Source organism: Mauremys mutica, chromosome 1 (genome assembly GCF_020497125.1).
Source record: "Mauremys mutica isolate MM-2020 ecotype Southern chromosome 1, ASM2049712v1, whole genome shotgun sequence".
Classification (NCBI taxonomy): Eukaryota; Metazoa; Chordata; order Testudines; family Geoemydidae; genus Mauremys; species Mauremys mutica.
This window is the reverse complement of record NC_059072.1, coordinates 199,103,048-199,119,442: the sequence shown is the minus strand read 5'-3', so window position 1 is coordinate 199,119,442 and position 16,395 is coordinate 199,103,048. Positions and strand designations below refer to the sequence as shown.

The 16,395-nt window shown below is 47.8% G+C and overlaps 1 protein-coding gene across 1 annotated transcript; it reads right to left on the bottom strand.

The window, feature by feature from the left end:
• Positions 1-13,146: 13,146 nt before the first annotated feature.
• Positions 13,147-14,025, bottom strand: OLIG2 (oligodendrocyte transcription factor 2). Its single transcript, XM_045002657.1, has one exon. It carries the CDS (start codon positions 14,023-14,025, stop codon positions 13,147-13,149), a length of 879 nt encoding a protein of 292 aa, XP_044858592.1.
• Positions 14,026-16,395: the final 2,370 nt, after the last annotated feature.

Genomic DNA, 16,395 nt, shown 5'->3' with positions numbered 1-16,395 from the left:
CAGCTTCGTGTCATCAGTTTGGAAGTAGGGGTCCCCCGAGAATCCTGCTTTTAATGCTACTTCTGTTATGTCACTCCTGCGTTCTGTCCTGATTGAATTTTAGTGTCATTCCCTGAGCAGCTGTTGGGAAGTTGTAAAGCGAGTGAAAGCTTCCAAAATGTGTGTGGGAAAACTGTTCCTCTGTGTGACCTTCAGGGTGTTATAACTAGCTCACATAAAGTACGAAAACACTGACCATTTCCCTAACTCATTTGATAGAAGGGGAGATGTGTTAATCGTGCGTTAAGAAAGTATTATGCGGCTCTTTCCAGTAAAAGAAAACGGTGTTTGTTCCGGTATTGAAACGGATCATCATGCCCATCAAGAAAACACGGCTTAGATCGGATCCGTTTTCTTAGAAGAGCTTCTACTCCCAATGGCTTCACTGAATAGTCCTTAAGATTCTGATTAGGAAAACCAGGATTTCCTCTTCCCCCCCCATGGTCTAATTGTACAAAGGCGAGAGCTCAGTCCCAGACAGAAGCAATGCTAGCTCCTCTCTCGCGATTAGGGTGACCAGACAGCAAGTGTGAAAAATCAGGACAGGGGGTAGGTGTAATAGGAGCCTACATATGAAAAAGACCCCAAAATCAGGTCTGTCCCTATAAAATCAGGACATCTGGTCACCCTACTCACGATCTCAGTATACACGGGTGCTGGGCATCATAGGAGAGGACAGTTACTTGGAAAACCAATAGGGCGGTACAAAATCCCTTTACTGCATCTCTTTTCACGGTACGTTACCCTGGAACCTGTAATCTTCTATTGCTCTCCAGCAAATTTTAAATGACTAGCCCGCAGGTGCCTGGCTTCAATGATTAGATTTCGCCCGATATTGATCAGAGCCATGCAGCGCAACCAATCCAATTGGCTGCAAAACTATCAAAGGAAACCGATGCCCATGCACCTTTTCTGGAAAGTACAACTAAAACTTTTAGATTTCCGGCCTACACCTCGTCTATGCCCTTTGAAACCATCCTGATATGGAGGGATAACGCGGATATCCTAGGGATATACTAACGGTGAATACTAGGCACTCCCTCGGATTTAGTGGCGTGCTTGATTCGGCTTGAGATTCCCCCCTGCAGTTCACCACCCCCGCCCCAGCACATATGAACGTGTAACTTGGTCCCGCTAATCTGGCCATTCTTCATTAAACCTCTCGCTTTGTCAGCCAAGGCAGAAGAGAAATATGATCCGTCTTAATAAGGAGAAAGCAATTTGCTGGTTATCTAATGCAGGCTGTTTTGTGTGACCTTAAAACAGCAATTCGCAGTTTGCCGTGGATTAGTGTGGGGGCTTCCACCATTTCATTTAAATTAAAGGTTTATGCGTTACCGGGTTTAAATTCGTCAACAAAACCCCTACACGTAGGTTTTCTTTTCGTAGCAGATTTTAGGACTCTGCAGCTCGCCTGACTCCCATCTGATCCCGGGGTTGTTCTGAACTGAATTCAAAACCAAACTCACGCTTGTCACGTGTCCTTTTCATCTCAGGGGCTGCAGTGGCAGATGAAAGGCTCAGGGAAACTAAATACATGTTATAAACGCACTCGCCACCGAAGTAAGGAGCTGTAACAGTCCCCAGCTAACTGCATCCTTCCCCCACTACAAGCAGAGCTGTAATTTTTGTATCAAACACAAGCCTGGAAGAAGTCACTGTCATTGCCCCTTTCCCGGGAGATGATGGAATATTCAGTTAGCAGTTTCGATGGACTGACGTGCTCAGCCCCTTCCTCTTAATGACTTATCCAAAGCCCGCTGGAGTCCCGGGGGTGTCTTTGGACTACTGCAGCGGGCTTGGGAGCAGGTTCAGACCGGGGGCTGCAGCGCGACTATTACCAGGCTAGATCGGAAATCACAAGCGAATTGAATGGCAAATGCGTTGTTCCTCACATCCCTGGGTCACACCATGTCAGGGAGATGGGGCCGCAGCTGGGAGCGGAGGGCTCATGTGCTCCGCTAGCGGGAGAATGATCCCAGTGGAGCTACTTTGATTTACACTAGCTGAGGCTCTGGCCCTCTTATTTTTGAGGCGCATCCCCAACAGGTTCGGGGAACACACACGCTCTAGGAGCTGGCAAGGGTGTCACTTTGCGTCGGCCCAATGAGCAGAGTTTGTGCTTTGGGCCCGATCCTGCAGCTTTTTTTCTCCCTGAATCTAATGGGACTCCTTACCTGGGGAAAGGCTGAGGAACTGGGCCATTTGGGAGGCTTCTGGAAACATTACGAAGTTAGGAGCAGATTTTGCTCCTGTGAGTTGTCCAATTAACTTTCACTGCTCCCATGAGTAAAGGACTCGGGGCTTGGCCCTTTTCTGTCTTCATCCTTAAAACGGACAGTCAGTGAAACTGAGGCCTGCAGGATTGGTGACAACTCAGAAATGAGAAAGTTCTGAGCCCTGGAAACGAAGCACAAATGGATAATTTCTGAAACAACATAACTCGATTTTTAACAGCTTTAGTGGTGAATGGAATGAAATTGGGAAAGGAAAACAGATGGTTGTGCGGTGGTGGATGCCACTTTGCTTCTAGAAGAACTAAAAGCTGAGAACTGCATATTGTACTTTCAATTAAATTAACTAAATACACTAGAACAGGGGTTCTCAAATTGGGGGTTAGGACCCATCAGGGGGTTGCAAGGTTATTACATGGGGTGTTGTGAGCTCTCAGCCTCTGCCCCAAACCCTGCTTTGCAGCCAGCATTTATAATGGTGTTAAATATATTAAAAAGTATTTTAATTTATAAGGGGAGGGTCGCTGTGTGTAAGGGTTAGAAAGGCCCTCAGGAGGTCATCTAGTACAACCCCCTGCTCAAAGCAGGGCCAGTCCCCAGACAGATTTTTGCGCCAGATCCCTAAGTAGCCCTCTCAAGGGTTGAACTCACAACACTAGGTTTAGCAGGACAAGGTGCAAACCACTAAGCTATCCCTCCCCCCAGTAGGTAGTGGGATTCCCCCATAGATGTAGCGATTAAGATGCAAATCAACTCCTGGGTTCTGCTAAAGTTTACTCAGTGCATAACTGCGGAAGTCAAGGGGTGATATCCTGCCTCTATTAAAGCCAGTGTGAATTTCGCCTTTGACTTTTAAACAGGGCCAAGATTTCATCCAGGAGGTCTACTCGTCCATCCAAACCACGTGGGTACCTCTTGGCCCATAAGGCCCACCCTGGCGATCCCTACGTATGGGTCCATGTCCTTCTCCGCCCTGTTGTACCGTGGGCCTTTCAGCAAAATACCCCCACTTTGGTACCAAGGAACGGATTACTGTGGGGAGGAGGGGAACTGTCAGGGGCTTTTCAAAGTCTTGACAGATATAATTTCCAGAAAACTGTGGGCCGCATCTTAGAGCCCAGTTGAGAACCTAAACAGAGACTGTACGATCCAACCACAGGCTTTAGCTTTCTGGATAAATGGTATAGGCGATCTAATCATATAATGCTCTGGAGCACAGGGCAATGGTACGAAAAGGGAAACGAAAACGTTATTTAAAGTGTGTTTGCATACAGCTTCCCTGGACTGACATTCTCTTTCCCTGCAATGAGTATGACCTGTTAGTAGTTTAGGTTAATATTAGCAGGTCTGAGAAACGGGAGACGATTTGATCTAATTTGCTGGGAACCATCTCCAGGCCTGATCGAAAACCCACCTGAAGTCAATGGAAAGGGGTTCTTTTCATTGGCTTCAAGGAGCTCTGGCTTCAGGGATTCTCAAACTGGGGGTCTGGACCCCTCAGGAGGTCACGAGGTTATTACCTGGGGAGTCAGGAGCTGTCAGCCTCCACCCCAAACCCTGATTCCCTGTCAGCATTTATAATGGTGTTAAATATATTAAAACAGGTTTTAATTTATAAGCAGCAAAGAATCCTGTGGCACCTTATAGACTAACAGAAGTTTTGCAGCATGAGCTTTCGTGGGTGAATACCCACTTCTTCGGAGTGGGTATTCACCCACGAAAGCTCATGCTGCAAAACTTCTGTTAGTCTATAAGGTGCCACAGGATTCTTTGCTGCTTCTACAGAACCAGACTAACACGGCTACCCCTCTGATACTTAATTTATAAGGAGGGGTTGCACTCAGAGGCTTGCGATGTGAAAGGGGTCACCAGTACAAAAGTCTGAGAATCACTGAATGTCCTTGAAATCCCAGGGCCCAATACTGCACCGTTTGCACTCCCATTTAACCAGCAGCATTTGGGGAGAGCCAGAAATGCAGGAAGGGGCCCAGCATGGTATTGGTGACTTGCCCCAGTCTGTGGTTACCTATGTTCTACATCTCTAACTTCTGTCACTTGAGTCTTCTCTTCTTCCCTCACCTTTCTAGAGCAGCGGCTCTCAAACGCTCCAGTACCCCTTTCCAGAGTCTGATTCATCTTTGTACCCCCAGGTTACACCTCACTGAGACTGACTTAGTCATGCATCGGACGAAGTGGGTATTCACCCACGAAAGCTCATGTTCCAAAATGTCTGTTAGTCTATAAGGTGCTTTTACAGATCCAGACTAATACGGCTACCCCTCTGATACCTCACTTAGACTATTTCCTTACAAAATCAGGCATAAAAATACAAAAGTGGCACAGCTCATTATTACTGAAAAGTCGCTTACTTTCTCATTTTTACGATCTAATTATAATATACATCAATTGGAATATAAATATTGTACTTACATTTCAGTGGGTAGTATATAGAGCATTGTCTGTATCAAATTTTAGTTTGTACTGACTTTGCTAGTGCTTTGTATGTAACCTGTATTAAAACTAGGCAAATATCTAGATGAGTTGAGGTATCCCCTGGAAGACCTCTGCGTACCCCTAGTTTAAGAACGACTGTTCTAGGGGGTTAAATGTTGCAGTACACACGTGGGAGGTGATGTAAAGTAAATCTAACCTGGTGTATGCAGAAGCATATGGACAATCCCACCACTACCGCCAACTCTGTAACTCTATATGAACCAAGCATTGACTTAATCTACAGTAAATGTAATAAGTGGAGTCCTGTGGGGCGCTTGCCCGTACGGAGCCAGCAGGGGAACATATGGGCATAGCATAGGGTTGATGGGAGTGGGGATAAAAAAAACCAGCTAATTTCATTGGCAGGTAAAGTGAAATGCAATGTAGGAACACCGAGTTGGGAAGAGTCACTGAACAGCTGGTAACTGGATCTGTGGGCTAGTCTTGTGGGAGTGCGGTGAAGGGGGAAAGAAGAGGAATATCCCGCCGGTTTCTCTGCTCCAGACGTTACTGCTGATGTTCAGAAAGGAAGCGGGGTTTTCTCTCTTTCTGATTGGCTACACTCTTTCCCCTTGTCATATTATAATACTTTGCACCTGGCGCCATGCAGCCTAGAATCTGATAGTCCTACAGACGTTGTCAGCCTCATCACAGCCCAAGACTAGAGAAGTATATCCTATATTACAGACGGGGAAAACAGGGGCAGGAGAGGCTAAATATCACATAAGGAATCAGTGACAACAGGCTTCCTAACTCACTTCCCAGCCTGTAAACTAAACCAGGGCTTCCTTCCTCCCTCCTGGACATCGTTCCCAGGGGTGCCCATGTATTGCAGTATGGAGCCCGATCCTGAAGCCCTTCACTAAAATAAGTAGGGTTGTTCGGCGGGATAAAGATGGCAGGATCAGATCCAGAGAAGATGCCTTCACTTCCTGAATTCCGGGCCCTTCTAGAAGAGTGTGAGGTGGAGGATTTCCCTCGCGGAAGCAGAAGGGTGTGAGCCTTTCAAATCAGCGTCTCCTCCCTCTGCATGAGATCCTGCCTCGAATGTTTCCTCCAGTTTGTAGGTTCAGTTCGGTGTATACAGGTTGGTGCAATGAGGGTGCAATTCTAGATATCTTTCTGGTCATGTAGTTGCACACTACTTTGGTTTAGTTCAGTCCTTCCCACCCCGCCATCCAATCTGTTTAAAGTGAAGTCACCACGTCAAGGAGCAAACGAACCATCTCAATGGTCATGGTCGGGATCCATAAAACCTGTCACTATCCCATCACGGATGGGCCCAGAACTAGTGCTCTTTATAAGTGCTGAGATTTGATGAAAAGGTTTCTCTTTCCGTTTGATCTAGTGTACAGCCCCCAGCTTACAAACTCTTACTTGACTTCATGATCAAGAGAACTCACACGCCAAAACTATGTTTTTCCCTTCTATGGATTGTGTGTGTGTTAGAGCGACCTGCTTCTTGTCTCTGCTCCTAGATATGTTTCTTCAAAGATGCCGCTGATCTTGTAAATCTAGGTTTCACTGCACCCGGTTCTGTTTTTAACAACTAAATCTCATGGAAGAAACAGAGTGTGCGCTTTCTAAAAGTCTCGAATGCCAATGAGTATTTTTCAAAACAGAGTTTATTGAATAGAGGAACATTCTTCTTCCTATGTTGACACTTATTCTTATACAGCCCTTGTCACCCCTACAACTCAAAGCGCTTTACAAAGGAGATATCATTGCCATAATTTTTACAGAGGGGGGAAACTGAGGGACAGAGATGCAATAGAACCCCAAGTCCCACACCTTATAGTCACAGCGCCTCCCACTGTTCCTATAGATTTCCGGGGAAGAGGTGCTGGCTTTTAGAAGGAGAAAAATGTATTTCGCTGTTGATTCAGCTGAGTTACTACTATCTATCTACAAGCTATTTACGAGGTGCAACCTGATGAGCTAGCTGTAAAGCCTATTCTATATGACTTGTTCATGGTATTGTTTTTTATGGAAATAGCCTGAGATTTGGATGTACATTGACAAGTATCTCTAATAACATGGGGGATGCTTATTGAGGAAAATATTGTTTCAGGTTGGATGATGGCATTCTGCTGTGTAACATTTTATAGGCCGGGATATATGAAATCATACTACACCTTTGCTTCTACGAGAGCCCGATCCCATTCCGATCCACCTCGGTGAGAGTACCTCGTTGCTTTGAGAGCTACATCCAACCAGTCACTGTGCTGTAGGCCAGTTTTTTCCTTCTGAAGAAAAGTATCAGTGCTATGAACACATTCCATTGCATGAACACCAAGGAGGGTGACTGGAACCCAGCTCATCAAAAATTAAACTGTTACCACGAGGCAAGCCAATTAAAGCAAACAGCCTAGTCACTTCCTGATAAGTGTGGCCTACTTCACAGAGAGAGACAAGGAAAGGAGCCAGAATAGGAATTCTAAATTGAGAACCTTTACACTGGATTATTCTACATCACTCTTCCTAGTGTGGTATTGGGACTCCATCCCCTAAGCAAGAAGGAACACGGTATGCAACATTTCAGTTTGCCCCGCCACTGTCTCCTCCTTTGCTGCACCTGTTAGTCTTATGGAAAGGCCCCCTGGGTAGAAGCGAGCGATCAGCAAGACAGCCGTGTAGATTTAGTAGCTTCTGGCCTCTGCTGAATCTCTGCATCTGTCAGGGTGCTAATTGTTGCCTTTAATAGAGACAAAGAACAGTTCCTAATGGTGCTCCCTCTAACTCTCACCTGCTCCTGCGCTTCCTGCAGCACCACTATCTCACCAGAGCAGTGCTAATTGGGAACGCTGCTCTGCTGACTGCGCCTCCCTGCAGATGGAGGGAAAGCAGCTAAGTAGTGTCAGCTGAAAACGCATCGGGGTTGGGATAACAGTATAAATGGGGAACACATGGCAGATTAATACTAGAATTAACAAGAGTCTTATCTGGAGACGTTCAAAAGAGCTACTGAGGTAGCTGTTCTGTACCGAAGTCCAAAGAGATGGGAGGGCCTGATTTTTTAAAGAGGTGCTGATCATGCACATCTCAGACCGGCTTTACAGGGATGGCTGAAATGTCATGCTCCTACTTTTTACTTGGAGGTTCTTTCCAATATCGTATATTCTCTAATAACCCCGTACCGAGCTAGACTGCTTTGGGTGACCACATAGTAATACGGTCTGCCTCCTTTAAAGTGACGGCTGGGAACTGGCTGTTTGCTGAAATGAAGGCAGCCGCTTGGGGCCCGATCCTCCCTCCACTGGGTGGGAGTGTAGCTTGCAAGATAGCTGCGGGATCAGGCCGTTCGTGAGAGCGGTGCCCCTGGGACAGAAGGGTGATCTGATTCCTTCCCCCAAAGAAGAGAGCCGCTGCCAGGAAAGGGAACGAGAAAAAGGACCTTCCTTGCCAAGGCTTACTTTGAGTGTTTGGCGTTTGCAATACCTTGCTAAACTCGCAGGTCTAAAGCAATGATCAAACGAGTCCCCAAACCCTGCGAAGTGTAATATTTTGCATGGGCTAATTCTTGAGGGCCAGCAGCATCGGTGCAGATGGCGGCCAAGAGAGCTCAGAAAATACAACTTCACCAGGATTCACACCAGCTACCCTCTGATAAATGGGCGCGGGGTGGGGGGGAGAGGATCTTGCCTGGTAAGGACAGCTAACACCTTGATAACCGCCTAGAAATGCTGTAGGGGGAAAACCCCGGGGCTACCTATTCTTTCTACTAAAGGACTGAACGATATTTGTTCTAGAAACCAATTCCATATTTTCCACACCGGGTGCCAGCAAACGAATCGCTGGGTTAAATCCTGGCCCCACGGAAGTCAGTGGGGCCAGGATTTCACTCACTGGCTCCTGTATTCCGTACACAGCAGTCTGCAGCTTCAGGGACTACGTGCAGTGTGACGAATGGAAGGAGCTTCGGGCTACGTGACTGAGCTGGAGACGCACGCACCTGTCTCTGTTCAGGTGCGTTAGACCGCGTTGTGCTCCACGGTGGAGATGTCACCACCAAATGGCTTTATAGCCGGTGTTTTCTTCCGACCCCTTGTCTGCTGGCGCGACTAGCCCCTTAAGGATCAGTTCCTTTCTGCTGCTGCTGCTGCTCTGGGAAGCTTGGTGCTTAAATAGCTCACAGGGTTACTCGTTTTAACTCCGAAGACGGTGGTGGGGCGAAAAGTCGAAAAACTAAACTTATTTTTAAACAAAACTACTACTAGCTATTTTGGGGGGGGGTCGATTTGATTCCCCCCCTTTTCAAACAACGAAGGAAGAATACACGTGAAGCATTTAAAAATAAATGCCTAAGGGCTGGGCTATTTAAGGAAAATCCTCCCTAAAGCCGCTCCTGAGAAGAGAACAGAGAAAGCTCCTTTCTCCGATACAGTAGTGGGATGGGAGAAGGTGCCCGCATTATAACCCAGCTGGGGGGGGGGGGTGAGGCGGGGTACAAGGCGCGTGTGCGTCGCTAAAACTCACTATATATTTCCCCGTATCTAACGGGCACCTTTGGTCTTGCACACAGGAAATCCCGACGGATGCGCTTATCACCTTCTTTAAGCAGAGCGCCGCTTTAACATACGAAAGAGCCTCTGGTTGCACTCGAATAGGAAGCAACCCAATTGTGTGCGCGCGCGCGCTCGCTGTAGCGGCGGGGGGGGGGTGGTATCTATTCTCGGGGCATCTTGCGAACTGCTTCCCTCCAGAGACTCTTAGGGGGACTTGGGAAATACCATGCAACGAGAGATTGGCGTCACCGGGCCAGTCTGTGTTTGAGATTGTATCTGCTGTTCCGAGTAATCCTGGTCAGAGTAATAATTAGCACAGGAAAGAACGATCGCCAGTAGCAATTGCTAATATTTTCGGTCTGCCTCTCATGTTCCCGGAGCCCCGGTTGGACCTTAATCGTCTTCTCTTGCTATGCCAGTTTTTCCACTACCAAATAAAAGGCTCTGCCAGCCGCCGGACGCAGTGGGAATTTAGCCACGGTCTCCAATGGGGAGCAGGACCCGGCCCCTCGCCTTATAATTGTAGGGGTAGAAACTAGTTTAAAGCAATGCAGCCAGTTCCCAGCATGGGGTTTAAAAGCGATATCTGCGCGCAGGGAAGGGCAGCGAGTTGCTCACATTATCCAGTGAGTGCGGTCCTTCACGTGGCGTTTGTGTTGCAAGGGTGAAAAGGTGATAACATTAACAGAGAAGTTTAAAACTCTTTCTTTCTCCGTCTCCAGTAACACCCATGAAATATGCAAGGCTGCCTGGACTTATTGGAGTAGGAGAATTTTAGCCCATCAAATGAGTTTACGTCTGTAGTCTCTGCCTCACAGATTTGTTTTTAGTCCCATTCCTCCTTGACTGAGAGAAAGGGGTTTATCTGGAAAAGCAAATCCGGATAATTCCAGTATTATTTTTTTTAGCTATTCTGAGTGAGGGGATCGAGTTGCGTATCAAAGTAGCCCGAAGAGAGCTCCTGGCAAGTAAGTCAGCACGTTTCTCGGGCTCTGTGCTCTTCCTCAGCGAGACACCCACCAGCCCCATTTCCCTACAGCGAAAGAGTTAATGTGGAGTTCCTCGGCCAGCTTCGCAAGGCTACTTCGCTTTCTAGCAATGCCAGGTCATTCATCACCTTAAACCCCGCTCCTCGGCTCCTGCTTCCGCTTAATCTAAGCACATACTTCAGTGTGTTTAGGGGCCGGGCCTAACTAAGGGTGGCTTGGGCTACGAGGTGCCCAAAATGTTGAGCGTGCATTCAAGAGGGGACACTATTAATGGCTGTTTTACTGATCGGTAGAAGTGCTGCGATCTGCCCATAGGAAGTAAGAACAATTAGCCTTGCCCGTGGGTTTTCAAAAGCGCTGATCTGTGGTGGAACTCAGCCGCAGGGCCCCGAACCGACTGAAATGCCGGGTGTGGAAGGGGCCTTCCCCTGGGTCTAATACCTCGAAAGCTGCAGGATTCTCGCGCCAGCTAAAACCGAGATCCCCACGCACACGCCGAAATCTGCTTTGAATATTGCTTCAAAATATTCACATCTTGAATAAAAATGATCCAAAGAACCGAATTCACTTCCATTCCCTGGCACAAAAACGCCTGCTGGGATATCTTGGGGTCGACACCAGGAGTTTTTATGTAATTTTTTTTAAATGGCTCCGGAAAAGAGACAGGACTTGCCGGCCAGATGCCGTGAACTTTAGGGTTAAAGTCCCTTGAAGTTTTGCCCGAATAAAAAGCTCAGGATCGGGATCCACTGAAGTATTTGCACAAGTAGGAGCAAGAAACTGAGATGGGGCGTGTGCAAAAATACTATTGCCTAAGAATCTCTCTGCACTATTCAATAGAAAAGCGTGTTATTGTGGGGGAGGTGCAGTAACATCTAGAAAGTTAAGTGAAGTACTGTAGTAATAAACACGACGGAAAAGTTAAATGAGAAAATGAGGGCCCGATCCTGCTCCTATGGAAGCAGATGGGATTGCTGCCATTTCTTTCAGCGGGAGTAGAATCGAGCCCAGGAGCAGGAGGTGGTGTCAGATGTTAAGTATATTAACAACCAAAGCAAATTTGCTTATTTGAAAAGTGTATTTGCCTCTTTTTTTCCCTAAGAAGTGGAGTTCATTTTTTTTAAAGTGAAGAAATAAGGCGTCTTTTTCAGTGCAAACCATCGCCACATACCTGCTCTTTAAATCAATTACATAATTTGCTTTTTAGAGCTGGAGGTCTAAAGCGCACGCGAACTACAATTTTGTTCTAATATATTGTTGTGTCTGAATATCTCAGTACAGGATTGTTTAAATAGGCAAATACATAGATACACAATGAAGCAGAAATCATTTCATTTTCATTTTTGTCTGAAGTCTCCTATTTTGAACTATTTAAACATGCAACACCACCCTGCGTTTAATATTTCCTTCTCATAAGCAATTCCTTATTTTTGCTGGATGCTGAGTTTTGTTTAAGAAAATCTGAAAAGTTTGGACCTCATAAACTAGGTTAATTGATCATTAATCTTGCCACTTAGAGAACTGATGGGAAAACAGTTTAAATTGCAGCCTTGTAAGACTGTTAGGAAAAAAAGGATGGAAGTATTATCTTTAAAATGTTCTAAATCCCTTTCGCTCTGTTTTTGGTCTATTTAACCATGATATCATATTAATATTTCTGAAAGTAAATGTGTCTTGTTCTTTTTACTCTGGGCTTCAGCCACTAGACTTCCCAAAATATAAATGGATGGGAAAAAGCAATTTACTTAAAATGTTTTTTATTTAAAATCTCAACCATGGATCACTCATTTTGTTTTTGCAACCAAACAAGTAATAAATATTATTTAGCAACTTTTTTTTTACAAAAATAAACAGATGATAAAATCTCTGCAAGGGGCAGTAATAGGAAAAATTGTTATTTCAGAAACAAGCCCAAGTTCTCAGTATTGCAACACAGGCAGTGTGGAGTTCCTACATAGAAAGCACATTAAAGAGTTTTGTAACTTTGTTAATGATGGCAGAAAAGAAAATCGTGTTATACACTAAAACAAAACAAAAAATCCTTTACCATTCATAAGGTTTCCAGTACAAGTGCACAAACAGAAAGCTCAAGCTTAACGGACTTACATCATTATTGGACAGTATATTTACAAATCCAAACCCCAGAAAACTTTGCAGGCTACATTTACATCAAAAGCCTTCATTCTTGCAAATTATGTGGGTAGCAAGTGACCGCCCGGGTGCTCAGAATAACCACTTTACATGTCTTATGATATGAACCAGAAAAATGTTGAAATGGAATATGTAAAAATAATAGAGAAAAATAAACAAAAAACCCAATGCAATTTTGGTTACTTCACTTGAGGAGAAGAGTCTATAGCTATTTTCAACTCCTATCAAAGTTAAAAAAGATGCACATATATTTATTTAAAAAATGCTCTGAGGGTTTACACAATTGCTAGTGAGATTGGACAAAACATCAAGTACTGTACGTAACGCTGGCCTCCTTTCCCTGCTGGAAATGATGGAGGCGAGAGGATCAGTTCTGCGTGGAGTCGTTTGCAGGAAGATGAATTGGTTTTTGTTCATCTTTCTCACTCGTGGGCTTCAGTGATTGAGTGTCCTCAGTCTGGAACATGCCTGAAGGTGCCCCGGGTGGCCTTGGGACAAACCTGTAGTGAGGGGTGGGGAGGGTGTATTTAAAAAACGTGGATGAGACCGGTATGTCCTTGTAAGTCCTTATATGTGCCTGTGCTTTTGAGGGAGGCCCCTATAGAGTCTGTGTCTCAAAAATGTGCCCGCGTTTTCTCGGGGCTAGAAGCTGGAGTCTCTCTCCCCACTCCCCAGCTTGTTTCGGCAGACGCTGTCCCCCTCCCCTGCCCCACTGGAGGCGGGTCCCCCGGGGGTTCATTTGGTGTCGGTGGTTAATCTGGGCAGGCTGGCTGTGCTCATGCTGGAGACGTGGTGGTGAGGCGGTGCGGGCACCTGGCACATGCTGCACGGGCAGGGCATCCCTCCCCAGTGCTGGAAGCTGCTGCCCAGTGGGGCCGAGGCGGCGGCGGCCGAAGGCGACTTGAGGAGCCCATGCGGGGGTCGGATGGAGCTGACTGCGGAGAGGCCGGATCCGGGCAAGGAGGCGCTGGAGACGGCAGCGGGGGGCAGGATGGGGTGGTGCACGGGGTGGGAGGCGGGATGCCCGGGGTGCCCCGGCAGCGGGGCGGAGTGGGCGGCCATGCCCCCCGGGCAGGCGGAGGGGTGGAAGCCGGCGTGATGGCCGCCGTAGATCTCGCTGACCAGGCGCTTCATCTCCTCCAGCGAGTTGGTGAGCATGAGGATGTAGTTGCGCGCCAGCAGCAGCGTGGCGATCTTGGAGAGCTTGCGCACCGAGGGCCCGTGCGCGTAGGGCATCACCTCCCGCAGCCCGTCCATGGCGATGTTCAGGTCGTGCATCCGCTTGCGCTCCCGGCTGTTGATCTTCAGCCGCAGCTGCTGCAGCTCGGGCTCCGTCATCTGCTTCTTGTCCTTCTTGGAGGAGGAGGAAGAGGAGGACGAGGAGGAGGACGAGGAAGACTTGAAACCCAGCTTGTCCACCACCACCACCCCGGCCGCGCTCATGGCGCTGCGCAGCTCGGCGCTCAGCTCCGGAGGGGAGTCGCTCTGGGTGGAGCTGGACACTGTGCCTCCCGAGAAGCCCCCGCTGCTGCCTTTATTCCTGGCAGAGAGGAAGAGGTCATCGGGCTCCGGAGAGGAAGGTCTGCTGGATACCAGGCTAGCGTCGGAGTCCATGTCCCCGGCGAGGGGAGAGCGCCGCGCACCAGGCTGCCTGAGAGGAGGAGAAATCAGAGAGCGACCCTAAATCAACGGGACAAGAAACTGCGCGGCAGCCTCAACTTCACCTAGCTAATGCTCCAGGCAGCTCCCAGCTCCTAGCCACCCCAGGCCACTGCCCAGCCTCTTCCTCCCAATTCCCGGCCGTGTCTACGAGATCACGGGCGACCTTCCCAGCAGGATCCGAGACCCTCCGTTCCCCTCTCCCTCCCGCCCAAGTTCAGCAGCAACGAACTCCCAAATCCGATATAGTCTCCCGGGCTACTTTCCAACTCCCGCGCCAGAAGCAAACGCGTCGTTACACCCTGTCTCCCAGGAGACTTCCCAGCCTTGCTTCGCCTCCTCCCCTAGCGCCCTTGCCCCACCTGCCGCGCCAGGATGCTCGCTCGAGAATTGTCACCGGGATACCTTCCAGTTACTCCCCACCATCCGCCAGCAAAACCCTGGCTCGCCACCCTGCTCCTCATCCCGCCAAACAGCGAGATCTTTTAATCTATGAATCTTGCACGACTGCTTTCCGAAGGGTCACACATGGCGCCCCAGAACGGGACAAACCGCTACAAAAGGAGGCGGAATCCTGATTAAGTGACTGGAGTCGTGATGGGGGCGGCGGGGATTCGGGGACGACTGAGAGAAAATGAATAATTTTCCCGGGGAGACCTTCCTAACCAGGTTAGTATTTGTTTAGACACTTAAACTCCCTCCTCCCCCAGTCTTCCCCCGCATCTGTCACCTCGGCGCCCGCGAGGAGCCCAAAGCGGTGAGAATCGGAGACAGAACCGGCAGGGCGCACAGTTCCCTTTGGGGGTGGGGGGGCGGTGTCTGTCCATCCCCATTTATTTATCTGGGGATAGTGGGTGAGGGCTACCGTGGAGGCTGTCGGACGCCTCCCTTATAAAGTTAGCTACCGCTGCCCCACAGGAGCCCGGCAGTGAATTTGTTTGGGAACTTACTGTTTGCAGAGCGATCCCTTTGGCAGGCCGGACCCGCTCCAGCGCCGCTGGTGGTTGTCACAGATCACAATAATAATAAGCACCTTTTGGCGACTCGATGGTGTTTTTATAGGCACATCGGCAAGCAGCGCCGGGTAAGAACAATGTTATTGTCCTGGAGGGGCCGCTGCACCAATAAGCAAAGTGCTGCCAGGGGGCTGGGAAACTGATGTCATTCCGGCTAATTCCGCTCAATGAAACTGACTAAGACACGCTCCTTTGCAGCGCCAGCCAATGGCGTTTGCTAGGAGGAGAGACCCAGAGAGACAGGAGGGAGAAAGAGAGAGACCTTTGTCAAATCTATAATAAAATGTAACAATGCCAGCGTTAGGAACAGCTGTTGGGGGGAAAAATAGACCAAACAAACCTTAGTCCCAGCATAACAATAACATTTTGAAAGGAATGGCCCTAAACTCCTGAAGCACTCCACCGGGCTCTGCGGCTTGAGAGTTTTAATAGGTTTCACAAACACATCGGCATTTCTCTCCTACCTCCCCCCCCAATGTAAACACTCACCAGGCACAATGCAACCCTTCCCACACTTACTTAACCACTTATCTCTGGTCTGGGCAATCTCCCACTGCACCCCGGACACACATATTTCAGGGCAATGAAAGACATAGTGCAGGGGGGAATTCATAGAAATCTAAAACCTTTCTTAACAACCCCCGCTCCGCACTCCTCGGGGGAATGGCTGACGAAGGAAAGGTGATTTAGTCTTTTCTCCGCTTACTTCAGTACAGAAAAAGAAAAGTTTTTGTGTCAACGGGTGTACAAGGGAACAGATGTGACTAACCCTGCGATCGGACAGCGAAGTTAGCAGGAGTCACCACGTCAATAGCTCAACAGAGTCCGATATTTCTGTTTTAAAATAGTTCCTCCTTTAAAACCCCGCTCACAAGAGCAACCCTTTGCCACGATAAGGCTTTTGTGTTGCCCTAAAAATGCACCTGTCCTTATTTACAGGGTATTTTTGTTAGCTCTCTCTTAAAATAACATGCCCACAATATCATTTCAAGATAGCGCCTCCTCAAAACCGAACACTTCTTTTAAGTAATGACACAGTTTGGGAAGCGAGGGAGCTCTGCTTCCTAACTAGAAACTTTAATAATTTCTGTGCACCTGACATCTTTAGAAAAAAATAACCTTTGGAAATAATGCTGGATTTTGCACCTCTCTCAGCGCCTATCAAGTAATGTCTGGTGTTTCTTCACATCTAGAGGCCGGCCCTTCCTTTGCATGAGTTTAATTCCTGGGTTTAGCTTTGCCTCTCGTTTGTATATATCCTTGTCCTCTCCTTCCCCACAGCCTTGCTGCCTTTGTTGTATTATTTTTA

Bases quoted from the DNA above. Each gene is read 5' to 3' on its own strand.
- OLIG2 (XM_045002657.1), bottom strand. From the start codon at position 14,025: ATGGACTCCGACGCTAGCCTGGTATCCAGCAGACCTTCCTCTCCGGAG.